Source organism: Aethina tumida, chromosome 1, assembly GCF_024364675.1.
Source record: "Aethina tumida isolate Nest 87 chromosome 1, icAetTumi1.1, whole genome shotgun sequence".
Lineage (NCBI taxonomy): Eukaryota > Metazoa > Arthropoda > Insecta > Coleoptera > Nitidulidae > Aethina > Aethina tumida.
In genome coordinates, this window is record NC_065435.1 from 50,286,669 (window position 1) to 50,310,164 (window position 23,496).

The window sequence follows — 23,496 nt, forward strand, 5'->3', positions numbered from 1 at the left end:
TATTTTATTTTATTTTATTCTTATTTAACACTGTCCTTAAAAGGTCTCAACAATGTTCTACCGGATACTAACTCAAAATGGCATGAACGAAACTAATAAACTTAAGATGTATAACACTTTTAATAGGGGTTATATTATTATTAAGCTTAAAAAATAGTTTCCTGTCCTAAGCTTTTTTTATTTAGGAACTGTTTCGGTTCCCCACATCAAACAAAGAAGTCAGTGTTCAAGTAAGAATTTGTACAAAGTAATAATAGTTATATAAAATTTATTTTATATGAACAACGTCAGTCTTTGGAATTATTTTATTTGTTATATAGGGTGATTCACCTTATTCATTAGAAGTTTATAGAGGACGGAAAAAGGTATTGATTACAATTATAATTTGACCTGAACTACTTTTCTAATTTACTTCGAAGAGAATTTCAGTACCGATTTCGCCGGAAGTAACGTCAAATTCATGATTTTTAATGGAACATATTGTATATTTTTGGATTTTTAAATTCTACATGTAACTGCAAATAAAATGGTTATACTATATCCTCTACCTAAACACAATAGTTATTAATTTTTTCAATTTTGGCAGATTGATTATCTAACTTAAACGTCTCTAAAGACACCAAATTTGATGGTAGAAAGTTCATTTTTGACATATACTTTAACTAAGAACCTTTTTATAAGGAACTATTATTAGTATTTCCAGATTTTATACAGAGTGTTCGTTATTTAATTTTAATTTTGTGCATCTTAAAACATTGTTATTTTCAATGGAACACCATATATGCTTTAGTATAATTGAATATTACAAAATCTTTTGACTGGTATGACTGGACTCTACATAAACTGAATATTTTACCAAAAAAACTGCATCAAAATTGGTGGTTTTACATTTTAATTAAAAAATCAATTTGTCAACATTTTTGGAAAACATTTGAATTTACAAATCCAAAAATATACAGGGTGTTACCATTTAAAAATAACAAACATTTTTATCCAAATAAATTAGTTCAAGACTGCTGTAATTACATCAAAATTTCAAATAAGGTCTTTTGTTAAATTAGATGAACCACCTTGTATACTGGAATAAATGTTTCGTGAAAACAGACGAACCTGAATTTCATGGAAACTATTATTCAATAAATTGAGTAAATTAGCAATCTAAATTAATGTATTAATTAAAATATTTAAGTTCGACGCCAATTTTGATATGGATTTTTTATGTTCAAAAAGGTGTCCATCATTATATTTTAGAAAAATATGTACTAAATCCAGAAGCGTAACCTTTTAAGGACCTTTGTTGGCTATTCTATCACACAATAAATTCTGTTAAATAAATGTAAAATGTGTAGACTTTAATTAGAGTTAACGCTACAAGTAACACTTAATAATAATACTAATTATTATTGTATAATATATTAAGTTTAACTGCAAATATAACATGATTAATAAAAAGATTTTTATTTGGGAAAGAATAAGTATAACATACATTGATCTGAAGAACAGGGTGCAAATTAAGTTACTTGCAAAAAATTGTTAAATTCAAAAATTTCATGCGATTATTTATAGAATTTGTGAAAGTATACAGGCAACAAAAAATCAATAGAAAAACAAAACTTACAAATTAAAAAATGTCTGATTTTGGTGTATAACGTGCCTAAAATAAAAATAAATAAGAAATACTAAAATCAAATTAAATAATAATAATATATTTGTTAATCAATAATAGGAATATTGGGCGTAGTGAAACCAAAAATTACTATTTATTTTATTTTGACGTGTTGAAGTTTTGTTTTATCTTAAATAACAGATACGGGTACATAAATTGTTCCTAAAATAGAGGAGAATTTTTAAAACGAATTAAATTACACTTGACGAAATCCAATCCGACAACAACCAACAGGTATTCACTTTAATGTTTTTATTGAACACACGTTGGTTGGTTGGTACTCTAGTATTTTTTATAAGGCTTTGATTTTATTTTTACATTTATATTTAGTCCACGTTCCTTATTTGTACTTTTATATTACACGTGATCGGAGCATTTAAAGTTCAAATGCACACAAATATTCGCATTTCTAACAATTCCACATCGAAAGTCCATTGAAATTGCCCACTTACTTAGTTATTCCCATGTAAACTACATGCGTAACATACCCAATACACACAAAACTCCGAAAGGAAAATCCCTACGTTTCGTGCAAAAAAAAAGAAAAAAAAATTAAATAACCCAGACCGAGGAGGAGCGGATGAAAGCGTGTTCGCGCCGAATAAATTTACACACGCAAATTGAACTGCATAATATTTTCCAAACAATCAACGGTTTACAATGTGTGGGTGCTGACTTTATTAGTCTAACACACTAAACTCCCATTACAACTAATTTGAATATAAGAAAGTTCGGTATGAACAAATGAAAACAAACATGTAAATTACTAAAAGGGTACTTGGCAGTAAACTAACCTCAAACTACCGAACAACAACCGCGCACAGACCTGAACAAGTTAAAAACTTTGCCAAATCGATTATTATGCTGACTTCCTCTTTCGCAGGAACGTTTCTATATGTACAGATATGTTAGGTCCCAAGCACTATATTGTATTTATGAATAATACAAAAGTGGAACTGAACGAATTAGGCCCTACTAGTATCATATAATTTCAACAATTCTCACAGAGTTGAAATGGATCATAAAAGGTGTATTGAAATTCAAGAAGCTTAATCGGCCGGGTAAAACTTTATATAATGGTGATAGAGGCTTTGAAACTAGAGGTACTCTAGTACCCTAACTTCGATAATTTTGAGTTATAGCAGATCTTTAAATCAATCAACTTGAACCCCAAAGGAAGGATTGAAACTAAATTTCCTTAGTCAGCCAGGAAAGTCATTTAGATGATGACGACACAGTCTTTTAAAGTAACTTAATACTCTACTAGGACCACATATTTTCAATAATTCGATAGAGTTGCTAATTTTATAGCAAATGAAATCTTTTAAACTAGATTAACTAGTACCACATATCTTCAATAATAGTGACAGAGTTACTGGTCTCACAGACCAATTAACTTGTATGTTAGAAGAATTGTTGAAAGATCACTTGAAGCTACGGTAACTTAATACTCTAATAGAAAGATACATGAAAGTTGCAACAGCTGATCTCAATCAGTCCATTTGAAAGTTAAAATGACCAAGTAAAATTATGTTCATGATGTCGATAGAGCCTTTGAAGCCAGAGTACATCTCAACCATAAATTTTCTAACTTTTCCCATTCGAAAATTAAAATGTAATTGTTTCTTTGTGTATATATTTTGCTAACCGAAAGAAAAACGATTACGTTTAAATGTATTTTAAGGGTGATAAGGTTTGCGAAATCGCCAAAGTTGTATTTGCTAATTTTATAGCAAATGAAACCTTTTAAACTAGATTAACTAGTACGACATATCTTCAATAATAGTGACAGAGTTACTGGTCTCACAGACCAATTAACTTGTATGTTAGAAGAATTGTTGAAAGATCACTTGAAGCTACGGTAACTTAATACTCTAATAGAAAAATACATGAAAGTTGCAACAGCTGATCTCAATCAGTCCATTTGAAAGTTAAAATGACCAAGTAAAATTATGTTCATGATGTCGATAGAGCCTTTGAAGCCAGAGTACATCTCAACCATAAATTTTCTAACTTTTCCCATTCGAAAATTAAAATGTAATTGTTTCTTTGTGTATATATTTTGCTAACCGAAAGAAAAACGATTACGTTTAAATGTATTTTAAGGGCGATAAGGTTTGCGAAATCGCCAAAGGTGTATTTATTCTTAGTGGTTTTAAAATGTATGAGCATAAAAGTTTGATATGGGTAGTTGGGAACATTTGGGGTAAGGTTTCGTCGTAAATTGAATATTTCGTGAATATATCAATAACGTTCAAATTGAGATATTGACAACGATATAGAATATTAAAATTTATTCTTCAGAAACTTCATACGATAATTATGGTACCGATTGATGTAGGTAAGGGGGACTTTTTTTTTTTAACCGTTAGTTGAAGCCCGCACATAGCAAGTCTTCGATCCTCGATATCGAAATAAAGATATGGTAAATGGCCACGAACATTTCAGAACGGAATCATTATTAATCGACGTAAATGACGTCTGACTTGATTCCCATAACCGTAATCTCATAGTCTTGTTCGCATGATACATAAATAACGAACACACACACACAAAACAACACGACGCAGTTGTAGACGGTTAGGTGGTATTTGAGTCTGAAACGGCCTTATTAATAAATAACTTACGTGATGCTGTTGCGTCTGTTGGAGGGCCCGATCTCTGGCCAAGTAGGCTTCCGTAAGCGGAGTGACGTTTTGCTGTTGGATGGGCGAGTCCTGCTCATACTCTGAACCACCCGCCACTGAATTATTCAGGCCCGGCGTCTGCACAGCGGAGCCCAGCTGGTAATCAGAGTCTGGAAAAATAACGCTCTCTCATCATGTATGCAAATCCAGACTACACGTATTTAGACATAATTTATCGATTGGCATTCTGGCCGGTGTTAGTTGGGGCGGTTAGTTTTGGGAACGGTTTTTGGTCTAGTTGTTAAATATTTCACGTTGCTTTTTTTGTTTGTGTATAAACCAAGTCCATGCATCTTTAATGCTTTATTTGCATTAGTAAAACTATTATAAATTTAAACCTTGAAACAATTTCAGCAGTAAATGTCCGTACTGTAACATCAAATCGTAAACGTTTCCTTTTATATTCAGATATATAAATATTTTGTTTTCCGTCCAAATTTTCCCCAGTGTTGCGGCGATCCAATTCAGCATTTACATGCGGAACTCCTTGGGGATTTCAAACGATTGTGTGGGCTTTAAAAACCGCTAATCCAAGCCGAATATGATTATTTTAAAACGAATTTATCGTCCCCGTACCAAACGAATTGTTTTCAAGGGGCGAGATAAACACGAAATAAACAACAAGATTTCGTCCGATTAAAATATTCATTAGTCGTATCTGTATTATGTTGATCACTTGAAAAATTATCGTGGTGCTCTATCTTTTCTTGCAAATTGCCCCCGTTTTAAAGATACACATCGACATGTGTCAAAACGTTTTATTTAATGGAAACCTTAATCGGTTTCATCGTGCATTTTAATCGCTCCTTTAGAAACGGTCGTCTTAATTGAAATGAAAAAAATGAACGTCTTTTCGCAGTTGTTTAGCCTTAATATCGAAAAATGTTATCTATGTAAATTCGAGCATAAATCTGATGTCACAGGATACTGAACAAACAGTATTAAAATATTGTAATCTGTAAAGGTTTTTCAAATGACTTATCGTTTAGGAGGGCAATAATTTGAGTGTCCCAGACATGTACATTTATTCGAGACTTTTCCAACGTTGATTTGTTGGGCTTTCGACGATGAACCATAAAAGAAATATTACAATTCCGCATCCCATTCAAAATGTATGCAAATACAGTTTTATCTTTCCGGCGATGTAAATGGCGAAGTGCAACAATAATATAAAAGTACATCTATTCTGCACTTGTTCTCTGACGAACGAAGATACTTATTGTATGAACAAGAAAACGTACTCAGGGACTGGTGTCCCGCGGGAAACGGCAGCAGTAAAAACTGTGCATTATTTATCGAAATAGCACGCCGAAGGTTCGCGTTCGTTAAATTTTGATTGGGGCGAGCAGATTAAAATTCATATAAATGTTTCACTTTGTACCCTTGAAAATAATTAGCGCAAGTGTTAATTTCTTGCGTTGCGCCGGAATATTCATACTGGTGTTGTTTAATTAACGGTGGGGCGCAACCAAAAATTCGCAAATATTTAATCTAAACACCGATCGACACGGATTAAGGATCAGTAACACATCAGCCGGGCAAATCCGATGTAACAATTTAAACGGCACGTACGTACCTTTGTTCGAGGGTATAACATCCGGATTCTTGTCGTCCTTTTCGAACAGGTCGTCAGACTCTGAACGCAATGGCAGGGTGGCTTTCTCCTTCACGGCCAGGAAACCGGGTCTCAGAGCCCTCGAACCGCCGTCCCTGCGGGACGCCCTGATCTTCAAGGCTCCTAGAATCACCACTGTCACTAAAAGAAGAGCCGTGACAATTCCTATCAAGATTCCAAGGATCGGTGCAATTTCCAATTGGTCGCGTGTCCCCAAGGATAATACTGGAAGAGAAAAATTCACTATAATATATAATATTTTCAATTTTAAATCGCTAACGTTTTTCGGTGAACCTTAAACAGCTTAACGGACTTCAGTTTTGATTGCACAACGAACGTTTACCGTTATTAGTGTTTGATGGTCTTTGTTAAACAGCGTAATGTGCACACAAACTGTTTAACATACTGTACTGTTTCTGGTTGCATGTATTTGAGGGTTCGCCACCATAGTATTTGATTCCTATTTTTAAACAATGTGATTGCCGTAAAAAATATCTGGATCAATGTGCGCTTTTTCTAAACAAATCTTTTATTCTTTCATCACATTGGCCGTACAGAAGAAAAAACTTACCACCTTTTCTTATCTGAAAAAATAAAGGCGTCTCATAATTTAGCGCTATTTTGCATTTTTTAAGTTAACATTCTGCTTCGTGTCAGGCCCATTTCAGGCTGGGTTCGTTTCCGTTTTTGCTCCGCCGTTTTCTCGGAATCGCCCAGAAATAAATAGCTTGAGAAAATTTACCTGTTTGTTTTTCTGTCGCTTTGTGAATGGAGCGTTTCAATACGACGGACCCATCTCTAAATAATTGCGTTAGATTTAAATATTGAGCAAATATTTTGGGGTTTGGTGAAAAGTCCGACTTGCCTTTGAAATTACATTTTGTTAAAACTACATTTAGAGAAATAAAATGTTGAAGATTATACAATATAAATAAAAATAAAAAAATATGTAATATTATTTTATTATATTTTATGTTTATTTGTGTAAATGTTTGATGTAAAATATTTAAGTTATGTATAATCCTCAATTTTGTGACTGATATGTGAATTATTTCATTTTTTTGTAATGTTAACTGTGTTCCATGTTTTGATGTTGCTACAAATATATCAACAAAAAAAAATACCAGTTTGACGTGTCCCAATACGACGGACCCTTCTCACAATTGTTGAAATATAAATATTTTGAGGTCCTTGAACTATAATGTAATATAAATAATAGGATATATAATCATCTTATTTTATTATCATTATTATTATCGAAGCTAAGTATAAATTCTGAAACTTTTGAATAATGAAAACTCGAGATGGTTTATACAAGTTTCTTCTTTACTTTTCTCCATATAACATAAACTCCGTCTCATGTTGTAATGTTGAAATAAATATCTCAATAAAAAATTAACTCTTTATTTTTCTGAAGTTTTGTAAATTGTATTCTAACACAATCATATCTCCTCTTAATTTTATTAGATTTAAATATTTTGTTTTACAAAAAGTCCAACTTTGTATGTATGAAATTATATTTTATAAAAACTATATTAAATATATATATATATATATATATATATATATATATATATATATATATATATATATATATATATATTCAAATTAAATTCAACATAAAAATAAGAAAAAATATATAATATGTAGCTTTTATTTTATTTATGCTTATTTGTGTAAATATTTGACATAAAATATTTAAGTTAAGCTTAATCCTGAACTTTCTGAATAATAAAAAGCTCACGATACACCATCATATATAGTATCGTGAAAAATTAGAGAAACAATTTTATTTTATAATTATAAATTAAATAACTACACATTACACAATTACACAAGTACACATTTTATTAAGTTTTAAACATATTATTAATTTCATTTCATATTAAATAAAATTTTAAAGAAATTACATATAAAAGGTATGAGGAAAGGAAAGAAAATAATTTATATATATATATATATATATATATATATATATATATATATATATATATATATAAATAGAATATAATATAATTGTAATACAATTAATACATTTAATAGCGAAAAGTCTTCTCGAAATTATAATACAAAAAAACTACATTTAAAGTATATATTATTTATTAAATGGGATATATGTAATATGCAGCTTTTATTTTAATTAATGTTATCATATTTTATTATACTTTATGATCATTCGTGAAACGTTTGACGTAAAATATTTAAATTAAGCATAATCCTGAACCATGTGAATAATAAATACTCAGGATACGACATACACGTAATCTATGATATTTAACATTTTTGCTCCGTTCAACGTTAACTCCTATTCATGTTTTCATGTCGAAACAAATATCTCAACAAAAATTTACCTGTTTGTTTTTCCGCCACTTTCAGAGTAAATCCTTCCAAAACCACGGATTCGCTTCTGCCCTTGCCGTTCGCCGCGTACACTATCATCTTAAGCACCCGCCCCGGGTCCAGACCACTCACGATAAACAAGGGGAATTTCGCGGAAACATTCGCTTGCAACGTGCTCGTCTTCCAGTCGTACACTTCGAGGAGAAAATATTGGGGCTGACCGCCGTCGAAGCCTTCTGTGCACTCCACTTCCAGCGATTCAACCGTGGTGTTCACGATGGAACAGTTAAAAGGCGGATCCGGTTTGCCTGCGGCGATTATGTGAAACACGCAGGGATCCTGTTGGCGACCGGCCAGATTGTTTGCCCAACACATCACCTGGTAACGAATTAAAAACCACATTATTTCTAAAATAAACAAGAAAAAAAAAAATACATTGCATCTGTGCAAGAACATTGATCCATTCAACGAAAAACCGTGAAATAATTTGGCGAAACGGCGGCCCGATCGATGCCACTCAATCCTGGTGACTTACCGTGCCGTAATCCAATTCGGTGACCGGGGTGTAAGTCAGGGTGGAGGAGAAGTTATGAGCCCCGGGCTTGTAGCGCGTCTGGGGCACGTCCATTGTCTCCGCGGAGTTATTGAAGGACCATTTGAAGCTGTCCGGCGGCGGATAGGCCTCCACCTCGCACAGGACGCGGGTGGTCTCGTGGCGTGCCACGCCATAAATGCGTTTCTGTTCCGAACGGCAAATTGGTTTGTCTGGAAAGAAATACACATTTTTATATAACGTTTAGTTGCACTTGGTATTATATTTATTGTTAATTTTAGGTTATAAAATAGTTATTTACACAAGGTGTTTCTAAAATACTATTGGTACAAAACGTTTGTCACAACAAATTTTATGTTTTATTTAAAATAATTAAATTAAATAATAATTAAAATAATTTATTTATTTATTTTGTACTTAAAATTAAATATTAAACAATATACATGAGCAATGTGGTTGGTCACTGAAAAAGCTCATTTAAAAGGTATTAAATAATATATACATAACTTGTATTGTTTACCACCACTATTATATTGAAATTTGATTCACTCCAAAGTACTCTTGGCTAAAACTCTGGAGGATCATTAACTTAGTTGTGTGCAACTTGTCTTGTTCGAATATTCTTTTTTGATATCAGTGATTTCTTTATTAAAATACAGTTTTATACATTTAGATGTCGTCTGATTGTTCTATAAGAAACAATTACCTAGAAAACAAGAAAGGATTTCGTTTAATGATTCTTCCAATTTGGCTGTTTATTCTGTTAGGACGTTTTCTTAACATAGAAAATAGGGATAGAAAAAGAGGAAGCCCCTATTATGGAAAAAGTTTATTACAATAAATTTTAGGTATTTATTTTAAGATAATACATATTTAAACACGATTTTTGCAGTTACAAATTTAAATTTTTGAAGTTGACATTTGAGGAGCAGGAGGAGAAAAAATTATTTAGATTTCCTTCGTTATTGGAGAAGTTCTATCCGTTCCCAAAGTTTGACTCTTAATTTAGAACTAAATAAAATTCTCAAAATAAATAGTTCATATAAAAATATCTTAATAGCGATTATAAGTGTGGGTGTTTCTTTGGCCAATAAATATTAAGCAATAATGAAATATATTTTCTATATTTACTAGAAAAAGTTTTAATTAAATTTTTTCAATAAATATCAAGAAAATGTTAAATTGATTAAATGAATATATCAAAAATGGTTATGATGCAATACTTTTTTTCTAAATAGTGCAAAGAATATGAAAAGCTTTAAAAAATATTGAGTGGAATAGAAAATAGGACGAAAAATGAAAGAAATGCGGTAAAATTTACACTATTGTATCTTTATGAAAAAAGTTTATTATTGAATCGTAGGTATGTAATTTGGCATAGTATATATCAAATTTAAATTTTTGGAATTCAAATCTAAGGGGCTATATTTTCCTCCGAATAAATTTAAGAAAAAAATATTTGTTTTTTCATTATTTAGTATGCTGCTACCTATTTTAAAAACACCTTGTATATTACCATATATCTAAAATGAAAAATTGTGGAATATTTAAAAATAGAATCATAGGTAGGAAAACAATGAAAAATGAGCAAAAGCATATCTGTACATTTAGCAAATCAAAAAAAGTAATATCGAACAAAACAATTCATTTCTGATTTAATTTAGTCTTCTGCACTAGTCTCTATTTTATTTAAATCAGTGTGTTCTATTTAGAGCCGTCGATAAAATCATCTCTATAAAGCAAAATTTGAATTTTGTTGCCATAAAGTTCTGTGGTTTATGTGCCTAAAACATGTACATACATTCATATATGTATATATCATAGTTTTATATACGTTACGTAAAAATGTAAATTGCCTTTTTGATATTTTAAGTTGGACTTTAAAGTCACATTAAAAATATTATATGTGTCTTTAAAATGAATTCGGTCATTCAAAGAGATTTTATTTTATGCGAGTTAAACTGGTACACTCGCTAAAATTCAAAGTGGCCAATGATGTTGTTGGTCCTTTAGAATGTGATAAACCGCTTTTACGGGCGGTCATCAAAAATTCAAAAGTTCGAGATGGAAATTACGAATTATGTTTCAATTTCTTATTTTAACCTGTATTTATGGAAATTTGGACGTGCATTTATGTTGGCAATAAACCGAGATGTGAAAATTTAGATGTGCTGCAAAACAGTATATGTGAATAAATTTGGAGTCATATAGATTATTTGATTTAGGCGTTTTTAAAATTCACATTTTAAGTTGCATAGTTGAATTTTAAATAAGAAAAAATGGATAAGAAATATTGCATAGGGTCACAGTCAACAGAATCTCAAGCAAAACAATTCTAATTATTTTTTTTTTTATTACAGTAAATCAAAAAATAATTTCAGCGTTTTGACAATTTACAATAAAAAATCTGACACGACACTGAAAGTGTGATTTTATATTAAAACAATGTTAGTTCTATAGAACAAAGGGAAGGTGGTGGTTCCATTCAAATCAACTGAAAGGAATAAAAATGAATGAATGATAAGCATCATCATATAGAAAAACGTGATATGGAATCAAGGCTTTGGGATTGTGAATGTAGGACAAGTCATAAATTGATAAATCCGTTAAAACACACAAAAACCTGAAAAGTTCGCGTTTCAAAGAATGTCTCGCATGCCCACTTACACATAATCTTGAGCTCGACTGTGTTGCTGTCTCCGTCTCCCTCAACGTTTGACGCCACACACGAGTAATTTCCCGCCTGGCTCCGTGTCACTCCTTGAAGCGCTAAATCTGTAGTGCTCATTATAACGCCGGCTTTCTGATTGGCCTGCATCACTTGGCCCTGCAAAAGAAAATTTAATTTTCATTTTCCACCGTCTTGGTCACCGCTAATTTCCAACGTCTAATAGAATGTTTAGGGTTATCGAGTTTCAAACTAATTTTGTTCATTGTGTACAAAACAAGGGTCAAAATATTCATTTAGGGCATCCCGTTAAAGTATAATACAAATCAGGAATACCGTCAGAATAATTAAGTGTTAATTTTTTGGGCATTTTAGGCCCGGTTGTAAACGGGACATGTTGCGTCGTCAGTTGAACAAAGGACCGACACATCTGCTAATTTTATTGGACGACTATAAACGGAATGGTAACGAGGACGTAAAAATCTTTTTCCGAAACCAATTAGACAAATTTCATTAATTAGAGTGTTAATATTCAAAATTTAATTGCGATGCCTAGGGAGGCCGTATTTTATTAATGGCAGACGACCCCGGTTTTATTGAATAACTCCAAAAACAAAAACATAAAATTTTGCTTTTAATACAGATTAGTATGTTGTAATTCACGTAAATTAAATTATGTCATTACACTTAATAGTCCTGATGACTGTATTAATGAGAAAACTTTTATGTAGAGTTTGTCAGAAAATGGATTTAAATTTTGAATAAAACTCAAATACTAATTCATTTAGATAAACAAGTCTTCCCAGTGTTAGCACTCTTAAATTGAAAATTATGTTTACTAGGTCTGAAATAGGTAACTAACGAAGATAAGTTTTCAGGATTTAATTCGAAATTTCAGACTGACTTGTTTCACGTTGCGGTTTTGTTGCGAATATCTATATGTTTAGTAAATCGGAACATTCCGATTTAATTTATTTAGGGTCACGGTTTCAACTTACTCAATTTGCCGGATATATAAATTAAATAACTTATACCAGTACTGTTTCCAGCAAATTGTTTAAGAGAAGCCAAACTGTTCTAGTGTGGAATATATTGAATGCGGATTTTAGTTCTGTTGTAATTCACAGTTTTAAACCAATTTTGAACTTAAGAACTGACGTTCTTCGCATCCTTCAGACCGTAACCGCAATAAATGTAAAAGTTTTTGCACCTAACTCCTAATGATAATAATAATAAAAAGCAGTAACGCTGATACTTAAGCAGGTTGACAAACATACGTCGCTGTAAATCATTGTCTATAAAGAAGTGTAATAAATTTTTTATTGCATTGTTCATGTAAAAGAGATGTAGATCGTAAAATAGAAGTTAAACAGAGTTTACTTCTTTATAAGGCATCCCGTTGTATGCTAAATGAAAGGCATTAACCTTCGCTCCACATACCTATAAAAGTTTGCATCTGCAACGTTTTGTGAGCCGTAACGGCATGGTCATTATTAATTGCTAATTGACATTGTAATTTTAATAAATAGAAACAAACAACAATGTCAGATGTGCTGGAATCTGTGGTGTACACACGTGTACATCTCCTAAGAGATCTAAATTAATGTCCTCATTAATTTGATTTCATCATTACTGGTGATTATTGTTTCCCACTACGTTATCGTATTAATTTGATTTATATGTATATATGATATGCGTCAAAATTATCCTGATATCTCAACGTATTAACGCCTCCTACAGAGATTAGAGATTAATGAGATAATTGCCGAAGCACTTAAGTTCTGACAGGCTTCGAAAAAATTGTAAATATTTGAATAGAGAAATGCAGCGATAAATCAAGTCCAGATCAATACACAAATTGATGTTAAATACACGAAATTGCCGCTGACAGTGAAAGAATAATATTTTTCATGAAAGAATTATTTCCACTCGGCATTTATAGCAACTAATGGCAACATAATAATACATCAGCCCTACGAGACGGGCCATTATTTTTTTTTTGCTGCTTTAATTCAGAGAAAGGTAACCGAAATATATGGTGTGAAAACGTGATGCCTTTTTATTGAATCGGAGACGTTTTATCATTCTTCAAAACTGCCTTTCCTTTGTACAAATGGAATTGTTCTACATGAGGGAATACTAGCAAGTGTGTTTTCAATTTAAACGTGACTCGGCAGTCTGGTTTGGTTTTAATTTATATCGATGCCTACTGATTTCTCTAATATTAGTTGTGTGAAGATTTCCGAATTCATTTAATATTAAAGTTAGAATTGTGAAACAATTTCGTGCATTTTCAAGCAGTAAAAACTAACAAAATAAAAAAAAGACTTCGCCCGTAGTTTTGGTTAGTTTGAAACTTTAATATAGTTTAGTGAGTGGCATGTATATTTTATACTTATTGACTAATTAATGAAATGAAACCGCGTGCAATGCAAATTCCGTATTAACTTGGAAGCTTGTTTCAAAACTTTAATGTGCATTTTGGATAAATGTATTTATTTGGGATTATATAAGCTTTTGATCTGCATCTGTCTGTTTTTAGCAAGTTAATAACGGGAACAAAAAGGAATAACCTACCTTGAAATCGAAACGATTCTGGATTTGACATTTTAATTGAAAATAGTAATAATTTATATTAGTTTAAGTTTCTCATTTCAGGAAGAGATTAAATGTATATATGCATATACTATATTGCAACTCTCAAAACTCGGCAGCAGTATAAAGAGCTACACTTCCTTAATTAACATGAAATGTTATTTGAAGTCCATGCGGGAAGAGAGAATTTGAGCTTGATTTTGCCATTTTATAGTTGAAAATATTTCGGAATTTGGCACAACCAATTATGATTTTAACTCATTTAAATATCATACAAAAATATAATTTCCATCTCCATTTCTACAAAATTTTTGCCGATATTTAGATGCCGAATTTTTATATTGAATTCCCAATATTCCGGGTAAAGTGAACTAATGGAGTGGTATTGGGATTTGGAAGACACGTACGTCACCTACATTTATTTTAATTGTACCACCAGCAAGCTCTCAGTCCATAAAGAGATTCCCTTCTTATCGTAAAAACTAGATGCAAAAATGTAGTAGTAAAGTAAGTCTGTTGAACCTAAAATCCTTTATATGCAAAAAGCTCTAAAAGGGTGTTTCATAGGAAACTACTGCGAGATATACATATGTATGTGTATTCGTCAGATTTTTTATTTCATTTTTAGAATTCTAATATTGTAAATATACATAATTTGAATTAGAATAAAATTTATTTGTTATAAATGTGAAATATACATGTATGCCATTGTTATGATTTATAAAAAAATATGTAGAGTAAGATAAGTATTATAAATAATTGGCAGATGACATTAAGTCTTAATGAAATTAAAAGTTTTAAAATTGTTAATATCAGAATATCATTATAAAAAGTTAAATTTCAATTTAGGGTCGTACATGTACAGTAAAGGCTATAATTATAGCAATTTATAAAAATATATTAATTAATATTATGAATTGCTTGCCAGAGTTCATAATGTTTATTGTTATATCTATTATATAGTAGTATCAGTTATATATTGATCAATCTAATTTTATTTTTAAAAAAATTGCACCTTTTTTTATTTTTCAACGGATAAAATTACTATTGATTAATAGTCTTTTGCTTATTATAAATGCTTAATCATTGGTCAAAATTATAATTCGGAGAAATAAACAAAAATTCTGGTCAGATTCGAAAAACGAAAAAAATAAAATCGAAAACTGTATAATGAATGTCAAAAAATAATCCAATCTTGTCATCAACTGAAATTAAGGCCAACCTAGAGGAAATAGGACGTGCTGAAATTATTTCAAAGACTGTGACAAGATGGTTAGGGGATGGGGGTCCATTTGACTCCAGACCTACAAGGAAAATCCTGATTTCTACTAAAAATGTCCAATTTTGGCTACATTCACTGGAAAATAGAACAGTGGGGAGAATAGATTTTAGTGACGAGTCAAAAATTGATTTATAAGAAAATGTAGTTTTGGTAATGGTTTACAGAGACAAGACTAGACAAAAAGTTTATTATACCCACAGTGAAACATGGTGGTAGTTCAATTATGATATTGAGAAGCTTCATTATTTTAGCGTAGATTCCCTTAGACTGATTTATGTACACGGTTATAACAATAATTTGTTTTCATAAAATGAAGAAATAATGCTTTTAATAAAAGTGTTTCAACATGAAAACGATCCCAGAGACAAATCCAAAATTGTGACGACTTGAAGCATAGATGATTTGACTTGCCCGTTCCAATCTCCAGACATTAACATTATAGAAAACGTGGAGGATTATGTTTATAATTAAATTCGACATAAAAATTTAAATTTAAATAAAATATTACAGCAGTTCAGAAGCTTCAAAGAATAATAGACTTATCGTATAATTGGAAAATGGTCGAATCTATGGGTCAAAATTATAAAATAAAATGTATATTATACAAATTGTTAAGTTAAATGAAATAACACAGATATAATCATTAAAAATTCATTTGAAAAATTAAGAAAATTGCTATATTTATGTTCAGTTCAATTCAAAAAAATATATGTAATATTTTATAGAATAAGAATAGTAATGTTTTTATTACTGTATAAAACAACAATTATAAATTAATATTATTTTATAGTTCACATTAATTGAAAGAGTTATGGTTAAAATATTTATAATTTAAAAAGTTGCTGTAATAATGACTACCACTGTATATTATAATTAAGTACTTTTTACTCCTGTTATATGAAGTGAATCCAATCATAATTGAAAAGTGTATATTAATTAGAAATTAAAAAAGGGTAACTTGCAGACATATCGATGTTTTTGTGTTGATGTATTGTTTACACCTATTTATGCTAAAAGTGACATGTGCAAATTGCATGGTTAATAAATTACACGCCTGCGCTACATCAAACATTGTCTAGACGTCATAAATATTCAAATACCATTTCAAAATGATTTTATCTCCATAAAAATATTGCGAGCGATAAATGGCTGTTCTGACACAAATTATGATGGTATCTGGAATAATTGCAACGACCGCCAAACTTAAGTTTCGTTCGCGAGCTTACGGCTAGGAAAAAAAGACGAAAAAATAAAGGAGATACCGGGCCAGAACTAAATATTATATTTCGATGAAGCTCATTTAATTGACTAGTTTGTTGCCAAACCTTAGTACATAATGAACCCTCATGTTCAAAGGTGGTAATTGCAAAGTGCAGTACAGAAGTTTCCAAAGTAATTGTCAGGTATTGAACGGCAGAACGGCATTTCCAAACAATACCGGCGGTTCCCGGCTACAGTAAATAACAAACACCAAATAATGTTGTCAACAATGTTCGAATATGCATTCAAGAAAATCAAATTAGAGTTTGATTGGAAGTCATCAAAGAATCGAAAAAGTTTATTAGCAACCATTCTTCAAACATTCCGTTTTGTCGGAACTTTAATAATTCACTGAAGTATACACACAAAAATATAAAAAGTCTAAATTTAAATCAAGTAAAATAGCATGTTCTGATACTGACAAACTTAACAATACAATAAATACACTCTAAAAAATTAATTGAAACTTAACAAAGTAACGTTTATATTACAATGGACAGAATTTTACAAATAGTAAAAGAAAGAAAAGAATCGAAATAACGATGTTACTATTGAACAAAGTACAAAGTAGTATAAGTAATATCATTAAAACTCTTGTGAAACTATCTGCTGTACAAGTCAGCAAACAATTCTTTCAAAGGTTTATTAAATAAACAACTAAACGACATAAAATATTAAATTATTATTCTAAGCTGAATAAATACATATAAGAATTAATAAAAGGAACAAATAAAAAAACCATTCCCTCAAAAGCGATTAAATGAAGTTGGTTATTAATTTTAAATATTAGAAAATGTTGTATTGTAATATTCAAAAAATGGTTTAATTTATGTTGTGAATGTAACATGAAAATCTCTCTATTTTTTAATTTTTGCTGCCTGTTAAACTTTGTCATTGTTCAAATTTCAACTGAATTCGCTGCACTTAAAAACAATACTGAAAGAACAATATATTAAAAAAAAAACGCAGCATGTGTTTAAAAATCGGAACAATATAAATAATTGTTTTAAATATGTCTTTATTGCAAAAGCTCCAATTGTCGATTGTATAAACTGATTTTTTTAGTAATACTGAATTCTGACTGAAACGCATATTTTATTAAACGTTATTCCGCAGATATTTATTTACAGTTAATGCCTGAAGAGCCGGTATATTTTGAGCTTTAAAAATTGATTTATTTTATGCTTTTCAAATACTGTATTAATTAATTTTATAAAATTAAAAGGAAATTTTAGAATATACTTTACGTCAGCGACAGAGAAATTCTTTGTGAATGCAATTAAGTTATTGAAATATGCTTGTTTGACCCTTTCGTTTATAAATGAAAACGATTTGTTATTTATTAAAACCCGTTTATAAATGAATGCAGGCAGTGAGTGTATCAAAAGAACTTTTATACATATCCTGTTTTATTAAGTATACTTAAAGCTCTTTCGATACACATAACTGTCAAGTTGTATTTAATGTGTTTACAGTAAAGATGTTTTGTGAAAGGCAGGGCGTCCGGAATAAATTTAATTTGACACAAATAAATACACATTTCGCCGGAATAAAATAAAAGACCGTTAAGCAGAATGTCCTTAGTTCAATAAACAGAACGTCACGTTTTAAGAAAATATACTGCTTCGGATCGTCGAACAACATCGGGAGGAGCTTTAGGCGCAGCAAAGAAACAATTGTAGGGAATTCCTGATGTCTCATAGCACCGCTTTAATATCGTTGAATGAATGTATCCATTTCTCTGTGTCAAGTCTTTCTCTGCACAACGGTCGGTATGCACGAGTTAGGATACACCTCTTCCTGCTCCGCGTTGGAATTCCAGAAACTCCAGACACGTCCAGATATTCAGTTGTAATTACTGAACGTCGTTGTTGCGTTTCCTCTCTGATATAATAAACACAGAACGGGCATGATACTTCCACAATCATGCCATTCTCTTCTATCCGCGTCATTTACCCGCTATGATGTATCTGCCACAGTTTCCACGCCGATCTTACCATCCTCTGTTCCTATTTGCGTCGCGACGCCACCAAAGGAATTTCGCAATATGCGATGCGTCATTGCTTCCTCTTATAAGTATATGGTATGTCCAAATTTATTTTGCTCGAATCAATTCCTTTACATGCTGCAACGAATTGCTCAGACGTGACAAATATATTTATAATCTGGCATATTATAGGGCTCTTCCTGCTACTATAATATTTAGTAAATTGTATGTAATTATTTGTTTATTGATCGTTAAAAAAATTCTAATAGAATTTCATTTCAAGAAATGAAAGTGTCATGAAAAGGCTCAGACGTCACAAGTATATGTTATTAATAATCTTGCATATTACAGGGCTCCACTTACTGCTATAATATGTTGTAAATTATATCTAATTATCTGTTTATTGATGGTTGAAAGAAGTTCTTTAAATATTAAACTACAAACTTCGTTCAGTTAGTTCGGTGGTGTCATCCATATAAAAATTTCCAAAAATTGCTCAAAATTGAACAAACAAAGATTATTAGGAAGGCCAAAATGTAGAAGAACTTTATTTACAACATTTTGTACAATACTTTGATCTCAAAACAAGAAATTTTGGATTTTGGTTGGTCTGGTGGGTTCTATTCAAATAATTGACTTCTTTATCGATATTTTTCAAATGATGAATTTTGAATAATATTTTTGGTAATGAAACAAATAAACATATATTTTGTCTAAAATTAGTAAATGATGTCAACACATAAATCGCCATCCATCACTGTTTACTTTTGAATGCATTTTGTATAATATAATTTTGTTTAAAGGAACTAGGTAAATTTGATTTAAGAAAAAAATTCAATTTAAAATGTACATAAATTATGTTAGTCAGTTTATAAAGATAACTGCCTAGAAAATTGAGCAAAGGTATATTGTTTTGTAAAAACAGCTCTTTAAATATTTACATCATTAAAGTTAATAATACCCATACAAGCAATTATGGTATATTTTACGCCGCCTGTAACAATAATCTCCGGCACCGAAAATAATGAAAAATTTAATACTCGCCCAATATTAACCAGAGCGGCGCCTTTGGTAAACGCCAAAGTCAAATATTGACCAACATCTGTTTATTACAAAAAGTTTTTATTAAGAAATTCCTCATAGCAATAAGCGCCAGTGTTTTGGGTCGCGTGTTTGAAGAGAGACAACAGAAGTAATGTGGTAAGTTTCTCTGGTGGCAGTGTTTCAGATTGTAGCGTTGCTGAAATTACAGTCGTAGCAGAACTTCCCTACTACTAAACTTCGTTTATTAATTGTGGCTCTGACCTCTTTCGGATAAGTATGTGGTCTTGAGAGTCGAGATAAAAGACAAATAAGATATACTCGGCCGGCTGAGTACGGACTCCAGCGGTTCCTGCCTCCGGCCATTCCGCCAACCAACATAAAGGAAATGCGAAACTTTGCCTATGAACATAACAATTCACATTTTATATTACCTTTAATCCCATCATTGTTTTGATTATTATTATGGCCACGTAATAAAAATTAATAAAACCCCGTTCCTTGTAACGTTGATAAAGCCCGGTGATATTAAAATTAATAGAGAAAGTTTTTTAATTTAATTAAGTCGGTGGTTAATTACGTCATACATTTTGTAAAGGTTAGTGGGAACGTGAACCATAATTTTTAATCAGGAAGCGGGGAAATCAGTTATCCGGCCATTACGACGAAATATTTGTAATATAGTCTAAGCTATTTACTAAGGTATTTCTCTCGACAACACAGAGTTTAATAGAGTACAAAGTTAAATATAATACACCGAAATATCCGAGCAGGGCACCAGTTTAGAATTTAATTAAATAATTATTTTGAGCGCATTAATTTAGCTACATGGGGACAATAATGTGAATGTGTGACTATCGGTTACGACCTAATCTTATTTTATGATAATTAAGGAACAAACGGTGCTTGTTTAAACAAACTTGTAATTTGGCATCTCCCGAACTACCCTCATTTACATACGGTAATCTGATGAATTAAGTAAGCTCCATTTTATTTAAACCGTACAAAAAATCATGGGGCGATTATCTTGATTTTAACGAGTGCAGATAATGTGTTCAATTAATTAATCGCGGCAAAGTTGCTGGCCTTTCCTTACACGCTAACTTTATAAAGGTCGCCGTTTGAATATCGCATGATTTGGAATGTGTGTTAATTGGTTATTATAATCGACAGGACATCGCGTAAAACAATGCAGGCAACTTTTGATTAAGAAACAGGACAGGGTCCTGAAATAGATGGTTACAATAAAGGCCGACCTTAATCGAAATATAATAGACGGACCCACGTCATGCCGAACTTACTGGGAACTATAGTTCGGAAAAGCCTCCAGAAAAGGATATACACATCCCCCGATTAAATCTATAATATAAATTCTAAACTTTAGTGGGGTTGAAAGCCTTTTACCGAGGTCAGCTCCGTAACAAAGTGAGAATCTTGATATCGAACCTTCTTTCTTATAAAGGTAAAGTTTTCAAACGTCAAACTTATTACTCACAATTAAATTTAAATTCAACGTTTCAATTTAAACTGAGGACTCTTTAATAAAGCTGTCAACAATACCAAGTTTTTATAATACTAGTACTTATAGTTCTTTTCGGCGCAACGGAAAATTCGCAGGAATACTTCGACGTTTTCCCTCAAAGTAAAAGGTAAAAATCAAACTACAATTATCTTGGAGTGTTACTTTCAGCGCTAAAAAATCGAAGGGTTGAAAATTCCGGTCGGTGCAGGACGTTAGGAAATCGCGAAAGTTTCATGTTTGTTGTTACTTAAACTTCTTCCGAGCAGCCGAAAAGTTCGCCAAACTTTCCCCGAGAGCTTATTTTCTTATCGGAAAAATAACGATGATATTTTTTTATTTGCTTTTGAAAAGGATCCGCTCGTATAATTTCCACTAACTTCGCTAATGCTCTTAAGATTGAATAGGACGACCTGCAGGATAAGAATAATTAAAACGTAATGTCCTTCTGAGTATCTATTTAACAGAAATTTATCTCTGTTAGTAGAATGCTTTTGTTATTTTCGTTCGAAATATAATGATGTTGAGGTACAATATAAGTTTTATAATTTCGTTTAAGGATTACGTTTAATTAGAATAATTGATTTAATCAATTAACTAGTTACGACGTTTCCGTCGTGGGGATTAAATTTTTGTATTAGCAATTGTTCCCGTTCTAAAATGCTTATAAAACAGTTTAAACCTTTTAAACTATAAATTGGCGATCAAAGACATTTTGTGTTCCATTGTATTAAAACAAAACCGGTGGGTAACTGTTTTGACCTGAATCAACAGGATATTTAAGTTGTGTGTGAATAAATATCACGTAGGGTGAACGGACACAATAAGGCGATACATAATTGATTATATTTCCATGGGCAACATATAACATAGAACCGTCCCCGAATGTGAAAATGGAACAAATTTGATAAACAAATATTGGGGCGGTCCACTCCTAATAGATTGTTAAGTAAAATAAAGAGGCTACTCACATTGTGTTTCCAGAGTACTTTGTATGCCCACGGGTTCGCATCTACTTTGCATTCAAAGTAAACATCGTCGCCTTCCTCAATGTCCTCGGGATTCAAGTTGGAGCCCAAAGACAGGTGCAGAATGGGCACATCTGAAACACACAAAAGGTTTCAATCCGCTTTCCGTAGATAATCTCACAGTTGTTTTCCAATAGCACTCGTGGCCAGATTTTATATGGCTGTTTACCGCCGTCAATTGGCTGCCTCTTTATGGAAATAAAGACCCGGATCGCGCATCGATTCACGGAACTCGCCTAGATTTAATTTCAATATTATCCTACTTTCAATTTAATTTTATGCGTCCAATTAATTTTCAAACTTATATACCCTTGAGGCCGTCGAATGTGTACTTTGTAATTTGTAATTACTTTGTCGTAAAAAGTATGAAAGTTCATGCGACTGTTTTTGAAAACATCTCTGTTTTGATAAACCCGGAGTAGTTTTAAAATTTAACGATTTCATTATTGTCTACATATTTTTGCAGAGAATTTTCGTTCAAGTAAATCAATTTAAAAATTCATAAAGAATTCAATTTCACGTCGAGTATAAAATTTTCTTTGTATTATAAAGAGTTGCTGTAAATAACTTTTCTACATTTATTTCCCCGAGTTTGTTTCGGTTAACGCAAAAAGAAATAGAAAATTTATTTTAATTGGAAGTTCATTCAACTTCACGAATCACCGATAAACAGTCTCTAAAAATCGTTTATATTAAACGAATTCGGAATTATTGAAGTGTGCAACTTAAATTGAAAGTTGCAACTTAGAGGAGCCCCGACGAATCGATTAAAATTTTAATGTACATCCGAATTGAAACGTTTTCTGCGAAAAATCAAATCTCTTAAGCAACAATGTTAATTTCCGAAAGTTTTGCAATTCGTACAATCGTTGCAATTTTCATAGGAAATTTAAGTGGGAAGAATAGAGAAAGAATGTAATTGAAAGGAAGTTGGCCAATTGTAAAGGAACGAGTTTAACTACGACAGGAGCAGGAACAAACAATGAAATTCCCCACCGGGATTTCTAATAATTAACATTCTAGCTGGTAGTTTTTTATATTCATTGAGAGAACTTACAGAAAACGGTTAATTTCACGCTCGCTTCCTCCACTCCGCCTTTCACCAGGTGATTAGATGCTCTACACGTAAGGGTCCTGCCGTTGTCCGTTTTCCTCGTGAAGAATGTCAAAATCGACGTGGTCGAGTTGCCCTCATCAGCATCCTGAAATTAAGTTTGACTAATCAATTTGCAAAAGTGGCTTATTGGAGGGAAAG

At 31.5% G+C, this 23,496-nt stretch overlaps 1 protein-coding gene across 1 annotated transcript in view; it reads right to left on the minus strand.

The window, feature by feature from the left end:
* The window catches only part of LOC109594988 (synaptogenesis protein syg-2), a 237,618-nt gene that overhangs the window by 1,854 nt on the left and 212,268 nt on the right, over positions 1-23,496 (minus strand). Inside the window, exons 9-15 of the mRNA XM_020010259.2 lie at positions 23,299-23,443; positions 22,185-22,315; positions 11,529-11,688; positions 8,844-9,073; positions 8,320-8,686; positions 5,930-6,193; positions 4,294-4,463 (exon numbers count right to left, since the gene is read on the minus strand). Of these exons, the coding sequence (XP_019865818.2) occupies positions 4,294-4,463; positions 5,930-6,193; positions 8,320-8,686; positions 8,844-9,073; positions 11,529-11,688; positions 22,185-22,315; positions 23,299-23,443 (1,467 nt within the window). The remainder of the gene's footprint in view (positions 1-4,293; positions 4,464-5,929; positions 6,194-8,319; positions 8,687-8,843; positions 9,074-11,528; positions 11,689-22,184; positions 22,316-23,298; positions 23,444-23,496) is intronic.